This window comes from Furipterus horrens, unplaced genomic scaffold (genome assembly GCF_987537825.1).
Source record: "Furipterus horrens unplaced genomic scaffold, mFurHor1.1.pri manual_scaffold_17, whole genome shotgun sequence".
In the NCBI taxonomy this organism is placed as follows: Eukaryota; Metazoa; Chordata; class Mammalia; order Chiroptera; family Furipteridae; genus Furipterus; species Furipterus horrens.
Window position 1 is genome coordinate 48,356,755 of NW_028327187.1, and position 19,987 is coordinate 48,376,741.

The 19,987-nt window shown below is 39.5% G+C and overlaps 1 protein-coding gene across 1 annotated transcript in view; it reads left to right on the forward strand.

Moving 5' to 3' along the window:
• Positions 1-413: 413 nt before the first annotated feature.
• Positions 414-19,987, forward strand: part of CAPN6 (calpain 6) — a 31,532-nt gene continuing 11,958 nt past the window's right edge. The window contains exons 1-2 of the mRNA XM_090264377.1: positions 414-479; positions 7,043-7,222. Of these exons, the coding sequence (XP_090120503.1) occupies positions 7,058-7,222 (165 nt within the window). The 5' untranslated portion in view covers positions 414-479; positions 7,043-7,057. The remainder of the gene's footprint in view (positions 480-7,042; positions 7,223-19,987) is intronic.

Consider the following 19,987-nt stretch of genomic DNA (forward strand, 5'->3'; position numbering starts at 1 on the left):
TGCAAACTAGCCTACAAGAACTTTTCCAACACTTTAAGATTTTTTTATGTTGTGTCCCCTCTCAAGTAATGTTTATGTCTGCACTATTAACCCTGGAACAGAAAAGGCAGAAGTCTGTCAGACCCCTCCTGGAAGTCCTATTTCTCCTTGGAAGCAAAATAACTTTCAAACGTGGCTTCCTGAGTTTTCCAATTTGTTGGTGGGTGGATCTGGAGTGGGCATCCTGTCTGCACATCTGGCAGGGGAGCTTTCCAGATTTTCCTCATGACTCAGGATCAGTTTCTGACTGCTAGGCGGGGCAGAGACTCCTGAAGTTTCTGCGAGTCACCTCCCCCTGTGAGCAGAGTTTGGTACAGCCCAAATAGTTTTCAGGTTAAGAAAGCCAGAATCTTTGTTCAGCCACACTGACTGAACAGACTTTGTAGGGGTTACCTGGCTAAGAGCAGCAGAAGCAGCAGCAGCAATTGGGATTAACTCAGGTGAGAAGACAGGGTATTCGCAAACTTATCCCAAAATTTTATTTGCTGGATAACTTCATGTATAAAAGATGTGAAGAAACTTGAACTTTATAGTTAATCAAAATCCACAGCTATAACCTTATGGTTTGTCTGGATTGAATGTGCATGTGTAATAGCAATTTGGAAACTTTCAAACTAATGGAATTTTTTGATTGGTTATTTTTAGGTGTGTGTGGGGTGATTGTGGTTGTCTGGCAATGAGATTTTTCTGGTGATAGCTGTTTTTGTCTTCTGTTTCCCGGAATCCCTGGTAAAAAAAGGACAAGCCTTCCTTAGGCAAGTAAGAGGGAGAAACCAGGCTGACTGTCAAGGCTTAATTCTAGCTCCTGCAGACCCACAGCTGTGGGAAAATTATGAAAATGCAGGCAAAATCTTGGAACCACACAGTACAAAAGGCCTTAAAGCCCTGGAAATGGGGTACATGGGCTGTGCACTGTTGCACAAGAGGGAGTGGCAGCAGAGGCTGGCCTGTTTGCACAGTCAGGAGTCCCCCTGCCCTGGTGACAGGTTGATCTCGACTTATTTTATTTTCAGCCCCTGGCTGGCCTGGTTTTGTTCTTCTATAATTCTTGCTTCGGTTTAAAATTTGACTTGCAGTTGTGGTTCTACCATCTTATCCCACCCACCCACCACATGGCCACTGGTGTTCTAGGGGCTTAACTGGGCTACTTGACCAGAGTGGGAGGGGTGGAGGGCAGAAAAAAGATTGGAGTACTGCAATTGAAAATAGGTTCTGAGGATTTGGAGCTTGAAGTTTGGTGAAAAGCACATAGGAAAATTAATTTTGCCATCCCGACAATTATAGCTTCAGGATAAAGCATACTGGTTTTACTGATGTTTTATTGAAATTTGGCTAATGTACCATTTAAAACTCTTTGCTGTGACATTAAGAACATTTTAAAGTCTAAAATAATTTTTAAAAAGATTCTTTTGGGGCTCCTAATTAACTCTTTTATTCTTCTGGCAGTTTGCATGCATGTACCTGTGCATGCATGTGTGAGCGCACATTGGTGTTTGTGTGTGAATACTTTGTATTTGAATAGCATTCTTTATTTAACCTTAGAGTACCTAGCAGACTAGAGACAGTCTAAAAACACTTGTGTAATCAGGAATAAGTTAAAAAGCAGGCTTTCTGTATGTTTTTGGTGTTTTATTTTTTTCCCTAAATTAAAAGCAGAAAAAACCCCTTTGTGACCCCAAAACAGTGTTTCTGTGATTGGCTTTCATTTGAAATAATCTCACTTTCTGACAGCTTACAATTCAAGAACAAAACTCCTAAGTGCATTCTTATAAGAAAAGGACAATAAGAATTTTTAAAATCAATTTCTTGAGGTTTTACATGTGTACACTTAGCCCCCACCAGCTCTGTCATTAACGAGGTAACCTTGGGCAAGTCCCTTCACTTTCCTGTAAAAGCAAGGATTTGGGTTAAATGATTTCTAAGAGTTCTTCTAGCATAATGATATAAAAATTGGGACTAAATTTTCACAAAGCCATAAAATTAGACTTATAGAATTAGTTTATTTATTTAAGAGGGAGAAAATGAGTAGTGGTTAAGTCATCTAAAAAGGAAAGGTAGAAAAGAAAGGAGGTATTGAATGGTGGAGGAGCAATTTTATATTGGCTTTTTAAATGTCTTTGAGTATCCTATTTAAAATATGTGATCAAATCTCCTCGTTTTTTGTTAAGGGCAAAAACGGTATTTAATTTGCTAAAAAGGAATGTTTCCTAATACTACTATCTTATGTGGGTTATCCTTAAGAGTTAATAAGTATTTTCATATACTTAATTTTATTAGATTCCCCCCAGTAATACCAGGAGATGTACAGGGTAGCCATTATATCCCCATTGTGCTTATGGAGAAACTGAGGGACAGAGATGTTAACTACACTAAATGGCAGTATTTGGGACTTGATCCTGGATCTCCTGGACTACCTGTGTTATTTTGATGATTCTAAATTTCTTTTCATTTTTAAACTTTGAATATTATTTCATTTTATTTTTTGCCTTTTTAAAAATTGTTATTTTTACAGTTGTCCCAATTTTCCCCCATTGGTCTCTCTTGCCCCACTCCTTGCTCCTACTCCCACAGTCAGTCCCCACCCTGTTGTCCATGTCCATGTGTCATTTATACATGTTACTTGACTAGGTCCTTCCCTTTCTTTCTCCCCTTCTTTTTATTTTTTTAGTAGAGCCATTTGTCTTTAGGTAGATGATTTCCCATAGATATGGGCTAAGACTCTGTGTAGACATAGAAAGTTCTATGCACTGTGTAACATGTGGATGCTAAATTGTTATTACTTCTCCCTCTCTAAGCCCCATTACTCTCAATGCACCACCCCCAGGTGTGAGGAGAACTGTTGATTGTGGCTAAAATGACCCTTACTTTGTACCAGGACAGAGTTAGGTCTTCTGCATTCTGTTTGTTCTTCAAAAACTCCTAATTGCTTTTACCTCTGATTTTGTCCCAAAACTTGGCAAAAGGAGAAACTAGTCAGGGACCACACCCCAGAAGCCATACTCTCTCTCTCTCTCCACCTAAAAGGCACCACCTTACCCTGCCACTCACCCAAATCAACAGAAGTGTGTAAACCAGAGACTGGGTTTCCTCTATCAGTTAATAATTCTATTTAATAAACTGAGTAAGATTTCACATTTTAGAGCAAAATCCGGTTTCTACTCTAAGACTAAACCACAGGTAAAGAACAAATGATTTTTGTCTTAAGAGTCTGCCCAGCTCCTCAAGCTTTCCAGTACAGTGCATATCAAAAGTTTCCTTTCCTAACTGCAGCCTTGTGCTTTATTTACATGGAAGGCTCCCTCAACTTCCTCTGGCAATTCTCAACTTTCCATGCTCTGCATCCACCCCTCCTACTTGCCTTAATCTGCATGGTCTTCTTCCTTCTTTGCCCTCTTCCTCTAGGTAGTGGGTCCCAAATTCAAATAGTATTGTTTGAGACCATCATCTCAGTGCAAAGCCCCATACTCACCACCCATGATACTTGTCTCAGGAAACAGTTGTTTCTCTCCTTAGATGTACATGTTCCCTTTGTTTGGTATTTGTTAGCTGGAGGTTCTTTGCAGTTGATACTTAAGTCCCTAGATTTGATTCTTTTTACTGAGTTTCTTAATACATGGTTATTAACCTAAAGATTTTCTCTTCTTCATAGCTGGGTGCAGCAAGATAGCAAAAAAGGAACATTTCTTTCTTCACTCTCCTACTCTCTGACACAGCATGTTGTTTATGACAAACCCAACTTACAAATTTCTGGGTTTCTAAAAGTTTTCTGAGGGTTAACTGATGAACCTTCAAAAGTCAAGGGTTTGGATTCTCCCATGATCATCAAACCATGGAACTAAAGAGCCTTTTAAATATTCACCATGACAATAAGTTCTAGGCAGAATGCCTCAAAGTTAGGTGTTACATTTGCTTTGGAAGGTTTTCCTTATTTGAGCTGAAAAAAGTTTCCCTTTTTCAAAAAAGGCAGTGACCAAGTGAAGCAGTGTGGTGGATGGAATGTTGCACACTAAATCTGGCATTACACAGACCGAGGTTTGAGTTGGCTCTGCAAGTTTCTAGCTGCCCTTACTCTGAGCTGCTGTTTATGCAGATACAAAAAGAATGGTACAGATAATATTTACTAAACTTGGCTGTCATGAAGAGATTGTGAGATTAAATGTATATTTCAAACAATGACTTGCCTTATAAACATGAATTTTCTACATGAGACATTTATTGAACATTCAAAAACTATTTCCTGAACAATGGTTGTGTGCCCAGCTCTGTGCCAGGCAATGAGATGGCTTACAACATATATCTTGCATTTATGGATCCCTTTCTACTTATTCAAAATAGTTTTATACTAATCATCTCATTAATTATAGCCACAGTGTAGAGGGCAAGATAGATAACCCCATTCTCCCAACGTGAAAATTGAGGCACAAAGTAAAAAGTCACAGCAAATGAAACTTAGTTGTCCTAATACTTAGTCAGAATGGGGGTCAACTGCACTCCTGCAAGTTGAACAGGACATGGGACTACAATTGTACTCTAATTAAAATCTGTCAAAGTTGAGGTTGATAGCTGCTATTCTTTATTTACTGTGAACTTCCAAAATGCAGGTCTAAAGACTTGACCTATCCATACCAACTGTACATCCTGCATCTGAAAACCTGCTGGGATCATATTGGTTTTTAAAATTAAACCTTATTTCCTTTGCAATAGATACAGCTTCAGTCTGTATACAGGTCTTCTTTTTATAGCAGGGATCCCCTTTGCAGGCTCCTGCTTGCTTAGCTATTTGACTGAATAGCAAGGAAGACTGGTAGGACAGGGGGCTTTCCCAAGAGCAGGAAATACTCATTTATCCAAAATGATTAGGGACTAGGAGGTTCTGGAAAACTAAATATTCTAATTGCCTCAAACTATCCTCCATTTATAGTCCCCAGCCTCTGGCAATCCAGCAAAACTTTCCAGGGAAAGCAAGAGGCACTGTAGTGTTTGTTTTAAGTGTGAGCACATGCAAAAATTGGGGTTCATTTGTAACAGGCTCCACAAAGGAGCCTGGGCAAACATTCAGATTGGCTCTGATGCTGCTTAATGGAAAGTTATTATTGATACCATCCATGACTTCAAATACAATAAAATATACTTTAATTTTAAAACATGAGAGCAGACTTAAATCTGATAACCAAAGGCATTTCAGTATTTTGCAGTGTCCTGTAGCCTTCAATTTGAAAAAACAAAGGTTGATATATAAGGCTATAAAAAATTGTGATTATTTTTAGCTTCTTATTCCTTGGGTCAGAAAAATGGTAAGCTTGTTTATATACTCATATATTGTAGGTTACAAAAATGTTAAATTAAATTTATTTTACAGTTTTCAAATGGTAAGACTTCTTTACCAGTAAGACATTTTAATATAATATTGAAAGGACAGGAAATAAGATAATAGAGAGGTCTGATTATATTACGCTTTTTTTCTTTTTTTTTTTATCCTCTCCCAAGGACATTTTTATTTGCTTAAGTAGAGAGAGAGAGGAAAAGAGAGAGAGAAACATTGATGAAAGAGAAGTATCAATTGGTTGCCTTTGTATGCACTCAGACTGGAGATCGGAGCCAGGACCAGGGATCATATGCATTAAGACTAGGGGTTGCATGCACCCGCGCTCAGACTGGGGATGAACCTGTAACCCAAGCATATGCTCTGATTGGGAATGGAACCCTCAACCTTTTGGTTATGGGACAATGCTCCAACCACTGAACCACACCTGTCAGGGCTATATTACACTTTTTATAAAATAGCAGTGCCACTTTATTAACTGGGATTTGAGCTGTGTTACCTACACAGATACTCTTTAAAGTGATAATTAGTCATTTTTTCATATCTCGTCAATTTTTTAGCAGATACCCTGACCTTAGAATTTTTATTTTCAGCCCTCATGTGATCATAGAATATATAGACACAGTTATCCTTAAAATATATATTTGAAATAATTGGTGTCATGTAAATTTCACAACTCCCCCTCTTATTTACCACTGAATATCAGGAGAAGATCATTAAAACCATTACAAATCTATCTTTGTGATCAAGCAAAGGGATTAAAAACCTATTATCACCCCAAAGCTACTTAAAATCAAATTTGTCTTTCAAGTTATCCTCATAAAAACCTGTTATTAGAGGCATTTGAGTGTGGGGTACTCTGATACACATTGCCTGAGGAACCACTATATTAATTTTCTATTTAGTCATGTGAGATATTTTTTAAAGGAAAGAAAGCAGCAGTTTATTGCCATGGGATAAGAATCTGTAGTCCACCAAATCAGTGTAATTGAACTTCAGGGTCTGCCTTTTATCAAGGGCGAATGATTGCACATTAGATTTTGAAGAAGGAAGACATAAAATCTTTCTATATTTCCTTGTCTTTGGAGGCCATCTGCTGAGCTCTGTTTCTTGCATTAGGCTTTCTGGTCAGCAATAAAAATGCAAAACTCTTTAAAGATAAAAGGGAAGGATCTATGTAAAATGGCTTGTTAAAAGTGAAAGGAGTTGCTTCTCCCTTCAAGCACAAAGTGTGTGGCCATTCAGGTCACCAACTTATTTTAAATATAGTAAACATTTTTTTTTTTGTCATCACAAACTTGAAATTGTTCTTGGCCTTGAACTCCTCCCTGCTAGTGAAAAATGGAAGGTTGACCTTTAAATTATAGTGACTCGTGTTTAACTAGCAATCTTAATATTTATTATCTATTTTTCCAATAATATTATTAAGGCCTATATTTCTTTATTTGTCAGATGAACAAAAACTGGACCCAGAATAGTTTACATGCCTCACCCAAAGCCCCAAACTAATTCATTGCAGAGCCTGGACTATTCCCCCTAGCTCCCTGAAAATGGTGACTTTTCCATTAAAGCCAAACTTGAGGTGCCTAGTCACTGGAATGACTACCATTTGTCTAATCTCAGATAATCTTTAAAAGACTCGAAAACTTCCTTCTCTAATAACAATTTTCCTCATTCTAGACATAATTTGACACTATGGGTCCTCCTCTGAAGCTCTTCAAAAACCAGAAATACCAGGAACTGAAACAGGAATGCATCAAAAATGGTATACTTTTCTGTGATCCAACCTTTTTGCCTGAGAATGATTCACTTTTCTACAACCGACTGCTTCCCGGAAAGGTGGTGTGGAAACGACCCCAGGTAAGTTTCTTTTTTCAATTTCTGTCTCCCTCTTTATTTCTTTCCTCATAACTTCTTGGTCGACTATTTATTTCACTCACAGAGCCTACTGCATGTATGTAGACCAATTTAGGAAACAACTTTAAAATGGGAAGTTTTAATAATCTGTGCTTCTGGCTATAGCTTGAGGGATCTTGAATTTTAGCCAATTTTTTTCAGATTTAGTAATTTTAAAAAAACAAAAAAGAAATATATCATGCTTATCTTCTTTGGAAGTTTTTCTGAGTAAACATGGTGACTCAAAAAACTACACTCTTTATTGAGTTGCCTATCACAACAACTTTATGATAATCTCAGACCAGCAGGGAGGAAAGCTCTTTATAAGCTGAGCATAAATGAAATAAACTCTATAGGGCGAAGTTGGAGTTTGCATTGGACAAGGGAGGCTTATTTGCTGCTCTTTGGATACCATCACCTGTATCCTCCCACAATTAGCAAAGTGGGATCAAAGTAGCGCCGCAACTCTTTCACTATTTATTAGTAGTTGCTGTCGTTCTTCGTGGAACATCTGTATGTTGTGTTTAAAGCAAGTCTTTTTACCCCTTCACAAGTCCTAGACAAGAGGAAGTTCAGTGCATAAAATGATAGGATTATGAAGTCTGGGGAATAAATGACAACCTTGCTATATCTAAAGGGTATAACTGGATAGAAGAATATACTACCTGGGTTCCTTCCCAAAGTATATGACCAGGAATATAAGACACAGGGCTGTTATAAAATGCAAAGTTTTGGAGCTTCAAAATATCCTGAAGACTTTCTGATTATTTAATGACATACCTTTTTCGACATTACCTCTGTTAGATACTTAAGGTTTGCCTTCTTCAATCAGCAAGCTATCACTTTTACTTTAGCTTAAACTCCTAAACGGAGATCTTACAAGAGTTACTTCAGTTTATGTGGTTGCCACCAGGTGGTGCCAAGGTACATCGGTCACTCTAAGGCTCTTGTTTTCTATGCTAGTCAAGTAAGGGGGCATAAGGGGATTAAATGGTAATGGGAAAAAATACAAAAAATATTAAATCCAAAAGATAAAGAAAAACAAATAAGGAGGATAAATAGTACTGAAAAATATTGAAAATACTATAAAAATAAAATAGCAAAAAAGAAAAAAAGATGTCTCTTTTTCAATTTACTTCTTTCACTTTTCAATTACAGTTTACTTCAAATATTATTTTGTATTGGCTTCAGGTCTACAGCTTAATGATTAGATAATTATATACTTTATGTAGCATTCTCCATGATAATTCCAGTACCCACTTGGCATTCGTCGTCGGCAGCCGTCCGTCTCGAGAGACAATGGTGTAGCTTCTTAAGAGTCTATCTGCACCGCCGAGAATAGCTGTGCAGTCCAACTTGGGAGTGACACGGTATCTGTCTCCTCCCGTGTTGAATCGACATCTTGTGATGACGCTGGAGTGTCCTCTCCAGTGAAGCTGAAGCTACAGAGCCTGGGCAGGGTGATATGGAGGGTCTGCTGTTGCCCATGCAGCAGACACCCCCTCTCTTCGCAGCTGAAGGGTCCAAGGGAAAGACGAAGTCAATACAGCTTGGCTTCAGGTGCGCCGCAGGAGTTGCTGGTATTGACTACAACGTCAAACCGCCTTAGGGACTCCGGCTCCGGATTTTCTGTCGGGGTTTACTCCCTTAGCCTTTCCCCTGAAGAGGTATGCCGCAAGGCAGCGGAGGTTTTTTGGAGTCAGAGTTTTCCTTCTCTGATGTGCCCTGACTGGAAGATCGAACCAGCGACACTTAGCTCGCAGGCCGACGATCAATCCACTGAGCCAAACCAGCCAGGGATCCACTTGGCATTATACATAATTATTTCAGTATTATTGACTATATTTCCTATGCTCTATTCTACATCCTCATCACTATTTTGTAACTACCAATTTATATTTCTTTTTTCTTTCACTTTTTTCTCCCAGTCTCCCAATCCCTCTCCCTCTGGCAACCACTAATCTGGTCTCTTTGTCTATGAGTCTGTTTCAATTTTCTTTTTTGTACTCTGGATTACACATAATAAGTTAAATCATATGGTATTTATCTTTCTCTGACTTACTTATTTCACTGAAAATAATACCCACTAGGTCCATATGTCAGTTTTTGCTCATAAAGTATGATAGCCATTGAGAGTATGAGACCTGGAGAAGTCTCTCTATCAGAAGGAAGATTACACTTCTCCTTACTTTATGTACCTCCAGTTGTTGACATCCCTGCAGATTATTAACTGCTATAGAATCTGGGAAATGTGAGTAGAATTCAATAGCCACTAATTGGGTATACAGAAAGGTAAGGTTTTTTTTTTTTTTTTTCAGAAATGCATGAAGAAAATAGAGGTATATGGTCTGGAACCACTCTTATGAATGGATAGTGATAATGAGGGGCACCATTCTCTTCTGATGCTTGGATATAAACGAAAAGAGATCAATAAGGCAGAAGTAGCTGAAAAGGAAACAGAAAATTGAGGGAGGTTTTCTAGGGGTTAATGAATAGAACAGTAAACAGTGAAATAGAAGAGATTGAAAAATGTAGAAGAAAGAAAGAATAAGTGTTGATTAATGATTGAAGGAATTAATGATTCTTAGAGGAGGTGGGAGGAGATCTGATGGGTAGTAAAATTGCAAGCCAACATTAAGCCATTCCTCAGATGTGAATCAAGACAACAGTGTTTCCTGTACTGGCCAGTCTTTTGACACATCCTTCCTCTTGGCTCAGTCCTTTGTCCTTTGCCTTTATATTCCAGATTTTGTGGATTGAATATGAGGTGGATTAGCAGGGAAGCAAAAACTTAATAACTGTGGCAATAGTCCATCTTGCCTCCGAGGCAAGCAATTACTCTTCCTGGGTAAGGGAATGTCAGAAAGAGATGGTGAATGTGGATGAGCAGAAAAGGAATCAGCATTTATGGCATGCCTACTATGGGCCCAGATACTATATTTGGAGTTTCCTATAACTTTTTTTAAAAGTTCATCATTTGCCATGATTTAGCAAGGTAGATATCTTAAAAGTCACTTTGATATCATTTCTTCTTGTTTAAAAAGTAAAGGTAGATACTATGTCCACTTTGTGAATGAGAAAATTGGATTTCAGAGAGAAGATAAATATCTGTCCAGGATCAGACGTTAACATGCTAGGATTTGAATCCACTTTTGACTGCAAAACCCACATTAGTTCCTATTTTGCTGCTGTCTTAGGGAAATAGAGTTGTATGTGTCTCTTTTGCTAAAATGCAGTTCTCCGACCAGTTCTCCTCATTGTCCTGATGCTGTAAATCATTAATTGATCTGTATTTTCCTTTTTGAAAGCATACAGTGAGTTTAGTCTTAATTAAGTCCAAAGGGAGAAGCACTTGAAAAACATTTATTGAGTAGCTACTCTATGCCAGCTTCTGAGCAAGATACAGACAAAGCCTGGGGTAAGGCTCTTCCATTCTAGTTGAAGAGATGGATATTGAGTTATCAAAGAGTTAAATAATAAATTAATGTGGAATATAAGAAATGCTAATTTCAAGCATATAGACAATAAATCACATAAGGTTCTGAAGAAAGAAAGATCATTGTGGATCGAAGTAGTTGGGGAGGGGGCCTCTTGTGGGGAGTAGGGGAAAAACAAGTTTCTGGACCACCATCAGAGTCTCCTCAAAAAGCTTTGGATTCCTTTTCAGTCAGTGTAGAGGCCAAGCCTGTGGTCAAGAACAACGTCAAAGTTCCCTGGCTTCCCATCAGGAAAGCTAAGAGACAGCCCTGGACCTCTCAGAATTGGCTCAGGAAGACCAAATGGATTGTTGGCCTCACCCCCATCATTGGCAAGGTTGAGATTCGGGTTTGCAGAGAATCTTACAGACTTCTTGTCACTTGGCATGCCACATAGCCTCATACTCAAACAGGTCTATTTGGAAGTCTCTAAAATGGAAGAAGCATAATTAATCTAATATTTTCTGTCTCTTTCCTCTCATGTGTTTAAAAGCCTTGCCTTTATAAGCCCCCCATGCCTGTAATCGCCACTGATAATCGAACCAACTAACACCAGTCAAACCCCACTAGCCTAGGGCATAACTGAATTCCCCTTATTCCCACTTGCTGCTTCCTTTCTATCTAATAAGGACCCACTTTAGACAGACAGAGTGTTTTGCAATTATTTAATGCCCACACCCTACAAAGGAAAATACTTTAATTCCTCCAGTGGCCCACGACCCTAGCTACTGTCATAGTTTACTGGGTGCACAGGTATATTGCCTGAGACATGTACCCCTGTACTTTCTTGTCCTCCTGGATCCTCAGCATGTAAAGTCTTAGTAAAGTCTAAGAACTGAGTTTTACTGAGTTATAGTGTGATAATAATACTGCAGATAAGATTTTTATGCTGAAATCTGGCTGTGACATTCTCATGGAAAATCTCTTCTTCAGCTCCCTCCAGCCATTCTCATTTTTCTTTTCCTAGATGATTCATACTCAGCTACAATAGTGTATTAGAGAAAGACACATCTAATCTCAAACTAAAATGAAGGAAAACCTCATGGAGATTTGCATAGCCAGTTGTAGGAGAAGCAAGGGCACCTGCACAAAATCATCTGTGAGCTCTCCTGGACAAATTTTCAGCTCAGCTTTCACTACCATTGCTCTTGCCTACATCTTCCACTAGGTAACACCTACATTGGACACGAGGATGGTGGTAAGGTTCTGGATTAAAGCAGCTAGGAATTGAAGGAAAAGGTTGATGAGGGGAGACATCAGAAGTACAGGACACAGGCCTTGGTGATAGATTGCATGTGAAGGAATGATAAAGGAGGAAACACGTCTTTCTTTGTGGTAATGTAAATTGCCAATACCCAGCTGAATGTAACACCTCTGTACAGTAGTTTTGGCCTCAACTGTTTATAAATTTCATTTTCTTCCCATAGATTATCCTCCCTTAGTAGTCCTAAGTAGTTTCCACTGTTGACACACTTGAGGACAGTTGAATAGACTCATACTCTTTCCATCTATCCTGAATTTCTTTTAAATTCTGCTCTAAAAATATTTAACAGCTTTATCAAAATATAATTTATATACTATAGAACTTACCTGTTTTAAGTATACCATGCACTGAAAGTTTAGTAAATGTACAGAGTTGTGTAAACATCACCAAAATACAGTTTTAGAACAATTGCACCATCCCAATAAGATCCCTTGTGCACATTTGCAGTCAATAAACCCCTCCTGGAGGAGGGAAGATGGCGGAGGAGTGAGGAGAGGCTGAGGTTTCAGGCTCCCAAACTCTTCTGCAGTTTGGGCTAACTGCAGACAGAACATCTCAGTGAGCAGCTGGACACTGGCAGGAGTCGAGCCAAGGCACTGCTGGATTAGAGAAAATCCATCTGGGAACAACCTGTTTAGGGAGGATAGCGGAAAAAAAGGGACGAAACGGGATCCCTGACTGGGACGGCTGCCAGAGCTGGGGCTGGAAGGACACAAAGGATTTTGAGGGACCACAGGCTGCCCCGGGAGAGGAGTTGGGAGGAGAGCGGATCTCTGCCCGCTGGCAGAGACCAGACTCGACCAAGTGGCATTGGCGCTGAAGGACAGGAGACAGCATGCTGCTGGGCAAGTGAGAACATGATTTTCCTTTATATTTTTCTCTAGTGGATGGTGGAGAGGGGAGGAAAGTTTGGGGGTGGTAGGCCGTTCTTGAGGAGCACAGGCACAGTGGTGCGCTCATCCACCCCGCAACCCTACCCTTGGGTCACGGGGGCGCGCATAGGGAAGTGCCCTCATTCACTGGCCCAGGTGTGCAGGACTGTGCGTCCAGGTGCCCCTCAGACACACGCCAACAGACATAAAATCAGTGACCCAATGGGCGCAGGGAGGGCCCACTGGAAACGCAGAAGACTGTGTGCAAACACCCCTGGCCAGCCCAGTGGGCGCCAGGCCGAAGTACCAGGCCAGAATCCGGAGCGCAGAGCACTTGCCCAGGCTCTGTGCGTGCCCGCTCAGGAGGTGGGCAGCAGGACTCACAGACACTCACTTTACTGAGCACAAGTGTCTGCAGCCTTGCCCTAAGAGGCGAAAGACCAACGCCCAGAACACGGCGCTGCAGGCCTGAGGCTAGCTCCCCAGCCGCTTGGGTGCACACCTGCACTCGAGCCAAAAAACACCTCAAGGGCTTTCCCGGAGCGCAGCGCTGCCGGCTTACTCGGAGCGCTGCGGTGGCCAGCTTTCTAGGAGCGCGGCGCAGCAGGCCGGAGCTTAGTTCCCCGTACACCTTGGGCGCGCACTGGTGCTCTAGCCAAAAAAAAACACCTGGAGGGCCTTCCTGGAGCTTGGCACGGCCTGCTTTCTGGGAGCGCAGCGCGGCAGGCCTGAGCTTAGTTCCCCAGCTGCCTTGGGCACGCACTGATGCTTGAGTGAAAAAAAAAAAAAAACACCTTGCCAGTTTCCCCAAAGTGCAGCGTGGCCTGCTTTCCTGGAGTGCAGCGTGGCAGACTTGAGGTGGGCTCTTGGCTGCCTTGCATTGCGCCTTGCAGGCCACCTCGCGCACACCACTGCTACAAGGAATAGGAATCTCTGACCCATCACATTAGACCAGCTGTGGACGCAGAAAAAGAAGACGACACAAGAAGGCTGAACTGACATCTCCACAAAAGAATTCGAGATAAAGTGGATAGAGTGACTCCCATCAACAAGCCAGAAGGAATATCCTAACAACAACAACAAAAAAATCTGAAATATAACCAGACAGCATAAACAAACGATATAAAAGGTCCCCTGAGAACATCAGGCTCAGGAGATCAAAGAGACTGCACCACTGAAACCCCCAGATCTACCATAAAAAATCTCATACCACAAAGGTAGGAAGGCAAAGCAGACAAATCCAAATAACAAAAACAAGCAAGAAGAATCCAACATGGTGAAACGCAGAAACAACCTCTCAATGAAAAGAAAAGAGGAATCCCCAGAAAGAGAGGTAGATGGAATAGACATAGCCCAAATGTCAGACATGGAATTCAAAACTATAGTGGTGAAGAAGCTCAATATGCTCAAAAACCTCAAAAAGAACTATGACAACCTCCAAGGAAGTTACCAACAGCTCCAAGAAAATTACAGGGATCTTCCAGAGAACTACACCATCATAAAAAAAGACATAGAAACTATCAACAAGAACCAGGAAGAAATGAAGAATGCAATCTCTGAACTGAGAAACACAGTAGAATCAGTCAAAAGCAGACTAAACGAAGCAGAGGATCGGATCAATGAGTTAGAGGATAATGTAAGTAATAATTCTCAAACGATACAGCAAAATGAAAAAAGATTAAAAAATATGAGCAAGATGTAAGGGAATACAGGATAGCATGAGAAGCAATAATATCAGGATCATCGGAATACGAGAGGGGGAAGAAAAGGAGCATGAAATTGAAAATCTGATAGGAGAAATAGTGACAGAAAATTTTACGACCCTGATGAGAGAAAAAGCTATGCAAGTCCAAGAAGCACTGAGAGTTCCAATCAAGAGGAACCCCCCAAAACCCACTCCAAAGCACATCATAGTTAAAATGGCAACATCCCAAGACAAAGAGAGAATCCTAAAAGCAGCAAGAGAAAAAGAGCAAATAACTTACAAGGGAGCTCCAATAAGGCTATCGACCGATTTCTCAACAGAAACATTACCGGCCAGAAGGAAATAGTCAAAAATATTTCAAGCAATGAAAAACGAAGGCCTACAACCAAGAATACTCTACCCAGCAAGGCTCTCATTCAAAATAGAAGGTGAAATAAGGAGTGTCTCAGACAAAGGAAGACTGAAAGAATACATCTCCACCAAACCAGCATTGCAAGAGATGCTAAAGGGAGTGTTCTAAGAAAAAAGAAGAAAAGAACAAGAGAGGAGAGGAACAGAGGTACAAAGGGAAATGAATAAATACATGTCAATAATAACCTTAAATGTAAATGGATTAAATGCTCCCATTAAAAGACATAGGGTAACAGAATGGATAAGAAAACAAGACCCACATATTTGCTGTCTACAAGAAACACACCTCGAAACAAAAGATTTACATAGACTGAAAGTAAAGGGATATAAAAAAATATTCCAAGCAAATGGACCTGCAAAAAGAGCTGGGGTAGCAGTCCTCCTACCAGACAAAACGGATTTCAAAGCAAGGGCAATAAAAAGAGACAAAGAAGGACATTTCATAATACTTAAAGGAACGATTTATCAAGAAGATATAACACTGATAAACATATAGGCACCCAACATAGGAGCACCCAAATACATAAAGAAAATACTAGAAGACCACAAGAAGGATATTAACAACAACACACTCATAGTAGGGGACTTCAACATTCCATTATCAACAATAGACAGATCATCCAAGCAAAGAAACACCAAAGATATACAGGCATTGAACAACACACTAAACCACATGGACTTAACTGATATATATAGAACTTTTCACCCCAAAGAAGCAAAATATACATTCTTTTCAAAGGCACATGGGACATTTTAAAAGATAGACCACATGATAGGACACAAAACAAGCCTCAACAAATTCAAGAAAATTGAAATCATATCAAGCATCTTTTCAGACCACAATGCCTTGAAACTAAAAATCAACCTCAGGGAAAAAAATCAAAGACACCCAGCTCATGGAGAATGAATAACATGCTCTTAAATAATGAATGGGTTACCAATGACATCAAAGAGGAAATCAAGAAATTTCTAGAAACTAATGACAATGAACACACAACAGCCCAAAACCTATGGGACACAGCAAAAGCAGTCCTAAGAGGGAAGTTCATAGGAATACAGGCATATCTGAAAAAGCTAGAAGAATCTCAAATAAAAAACCTAACCATAAAGCTACAAGAAGTAGAACAGCAACAACAAACAAAGACTAGGGCAAAAAGAAGAAAGGAAATCATCACGATCAAAGCAGAATTAAGTGACATAGAAACCAAAAGAACAATCCAAAAAATCAACAAAACTAGGAGCTGGTTCTTTGAAAAAATAAACAAAATTGACAAACCTCTAGCGAAGCTCATTAAGAAAAAAAGAGAGAAGACCCAAATAAACAAAATGAGAAATGAAAGAGGAGAAATCACGACTGATACTTCAGAAATACAAACAATTATAAGAAATTACTACAAACAACTCTATGGCAAGAAATTTGACAACCTAGTAGAAATGGACAGATTTCTAGAAACATATAACCTTCCAAAACTGAATCAAGAAGAAGTAGAAAGTCTCTACAGACCAATAACAAAGAAGGAAATTGAAACAGTAACCAAAATCTCCCTGCACACAAAAGCCCTGGACCGGATGGCTTCACAGGCGAATTCTACAAAACATTCAGGGAAGAACTAACTCCTACCCTCCTCAAACTATTCCAGAAAATCCAAGAAGAGGGAAAAATCCCAAACTCTTTCTATGAAGCCAGTATTACCCTTATCCCGAAACCAGGTCAGGACACAGCAAAGAAAGAAAACTACAGGCCAATATCACTGATGAACATAGATGCTAAAATTCTCAATAAAATTTTGGCAAACAGGATCCAACAATACATCAAAAAGATCATACACCATGATCAAGTGGGATTCATCCCAGGGATGCAAGGATGGTTTAATATTCACAAATCAATAAATATAATACATCACCTAAACAAAATGAAAGACAAAAATCACATGATCATATCTATAGATGCAGAAAAAGCATTTGATAAAGTACAACACCCATTTCTGTTGAAAACACTCAGCAAAATGGGAATAGAGGGAGCATACCTTAACATCATTAAGGCTATATATGAGAAGCCTGAAGCCAACATCATACTCAATGGACAAAAACTGAAAGCATTCCCCCTGAACTCAGGAACTAGACAAGGCTGTCCACTCTCCCCACTTCTATTCAACATAGTGTTGGAAGTCCTAGCCACAGCAATCAGACAAGACAAAGAAATAAAAGACATCCAAATTGGGAAAGAAGAAGTAAAACTATCACTATTTGCAGACGACATGATAGTATACCTAGAAAACCCTATAAACTGTACTAAAAGACTACTCAATATAATAAGTGAATTTGGCAAAATAGCAGGGTACAAAATAAATATACAGAAATCTAAGGCATTTCTGTACACCAACAATAAAATCTCAGAGACAGAAGCAAAAAAGAAAATACCATTTACTATAGCAACAAGAAAAATAAAGTACCTAGGAATAAACTTAACCAAAGAGATAAAAGACCTGTACACTGAAAATTATGCAACATTGAAGAAAGAAATTAAGGAAGATACAAATAAATTGAGGCAAATACCATGTTCTTGGATGGGAAGAATCAACATCATCAGAATGGCCATACTACCCAAAGCAATTTACAAATTCAATGCAATCCCTATTAAAATAACAATGACATATTTCACTGACCTAGAACAAATCCTCCAAAAATTCATATGGAACCAAAAAAGACCCCGAAGAGCAAAAGCAATCTTGAAACAGAAGAACACAGCAGGAGGAATCACGATACCAGACATCAAACAATACTACACAGCCACTGTGATCAAAACAGTCTGGTACTGGCATAAGAACAGACATATAGATCAGTGGAACAGAATTGAAAGCCCAGAAATAAACCCAAGCCTCTATGGTCAACTAATCTTTGATAAAGGAGGAAAGAACATAAAATGGAGTGAGAAGAGCCTCTTTAACAAATGGTGCTGGGAGAACTGGACAGGGACGTGCAAAAAAATGAAACTAGACCACCAATTTACACCACACACGAGAGTAAACTCAAGATGGATTAAAGACTTAAATGTAAGCCGTGATACCATAAAAGTCCTAGAGGAAAACATAGGCAGGAAAATTTCAGATATCACTCGTAACAATATCTTCACGGATACATCTCCCAAGGCAAGAGAAATAAAGGAAAAAATAAACAAATGGGACTACATCAAACTAAAAAGTTTCTGCTCATCAAAAGAAAACATCAGCAAGATGAAAAGGAAACCAACCATATGGGAAAACATATTTGCCAATGATATCACAGACAGGGGACTGATCTCCAAAATATATAAAGAGCTTATACGACTCAACATCAAGAAAACAAACAACCCAATTAAAAAATGGGCAAAGAACCTGAACAAACACTTCTCCGAAGAGGACATACAAAAGGTCCACAGACACATTAAAAAATGCTCAACATCATTGGCCGTCAGAGACATGCAAGGAAAAACCACAATGAGATACCACCTTACACCTGTCAGAATGGCCATCATCAACAAATCAACAAACAACAAATGCTGGCGAGGATGTGGAGAAACAGGAACCCTACTGCACTGTTGGTGGGAATGCAGACTGGTGCAGCCACTATGGAAAACAGTATGGAATTATCTCAAAAAACTAAAAATGGAACTGCCATTTGAACCAGGATTCCACTGCTAGGATTATACCCGAAAAATCCTGAAACCCTAATTCAAGAGAACTTATGCACCCCTATGTTCATTGCAGCCCTGTTTACAATAGCTAAGTGCTGGAAACAGCCTAGGTGCCCGTCTGTGGATGAGTGGATCAAAAAACGGTGGTACATCTACACAATGGAATACTATGTAGCAGAAAGAAAGAAGGAACTCCTGCCATTTGCGACAACATGGATGTAATTAGAGAGAATTATGCTTAGTGAAATAAGCCAGGCAAAGAAAGCAAAATACCATATGATATCACCCAATACAGGAAACTAAAGAGCAACGCAAACAAACGAACTAAATAGGCAAAGACTAGAATAGTAGTCAGTAGGGGGGAGGGGGGAGGGAGAGAAGGGGGATAAGTAAGGGAAGGGTCAGGTCAAGGAATGTATATGAATGACTCATGGACATGGACAATGGGGAGGGATATAATTGTGGGAGAAGGGATGGGCTGGGAGGGGGGAGCAATGGGGGAAAACTGGGACAACTGTAATTGAATAACAAAAAATAAAATTTAAAAAATAAATAAATAAATAAATAAATAAATCTCTCCCCCCATCACAGGCAACTACTAATCTACTTTTAGTTTCTATCTAGGTTTTTCTATTCTTGACATTTCACTTAAAATGGAATCATAAAAGTAGCTGGATTATTTTGTTTAGCATAATGTTTTCAAGGGTCATCCAATATGTAGCATGTATCAATTTGTCCTTTTTATTGTCTGAATATATAAATTATTCCCAATAACTCAGTTTAGAATGTATATCTGAAGTCTCCTGACAGAAGTTTGAAGATTCAAATAAAAAAATATTACATTGTGACATGGTCGCCTAGGTTGGAAGTGGAAGTTGGACTGAAGACCTTATTCCTGGGTTCCATATTTAATTATTTTTGGAAAGGTTAAGAAGAAAGAGAGTGTTTTACTGATGATAATATCTTCATGCAGAAGCAGGTAAAATAGATTCCTAGAGAGACTGGTTCAACATTGATGCCTGCACCTAGGTTCACCTATCAATATCTTGTCTATAGATGGTTCAAATTCTAAGGATAAGATAATGGCTACTTGGACTAGCTTACAAAGCCCACAGGTCCTGAATGGCAACCCTGCATCTTCTGGGACTACTTAGAGCTCTGGACTTAATCATAATATACCTCCTACAAGGCCAGCCTCACTTGTAGGTCGTCGTCGTCGGCAGCCGTCCGTCTCGAGAGACGATGGTGTAGCTTCTTAAGAGTCTATCTGCACCGCCAAGAATGGCTGTGCAGTCCAACTCGGGAGTGACACGGTATCTGTCTCTTCC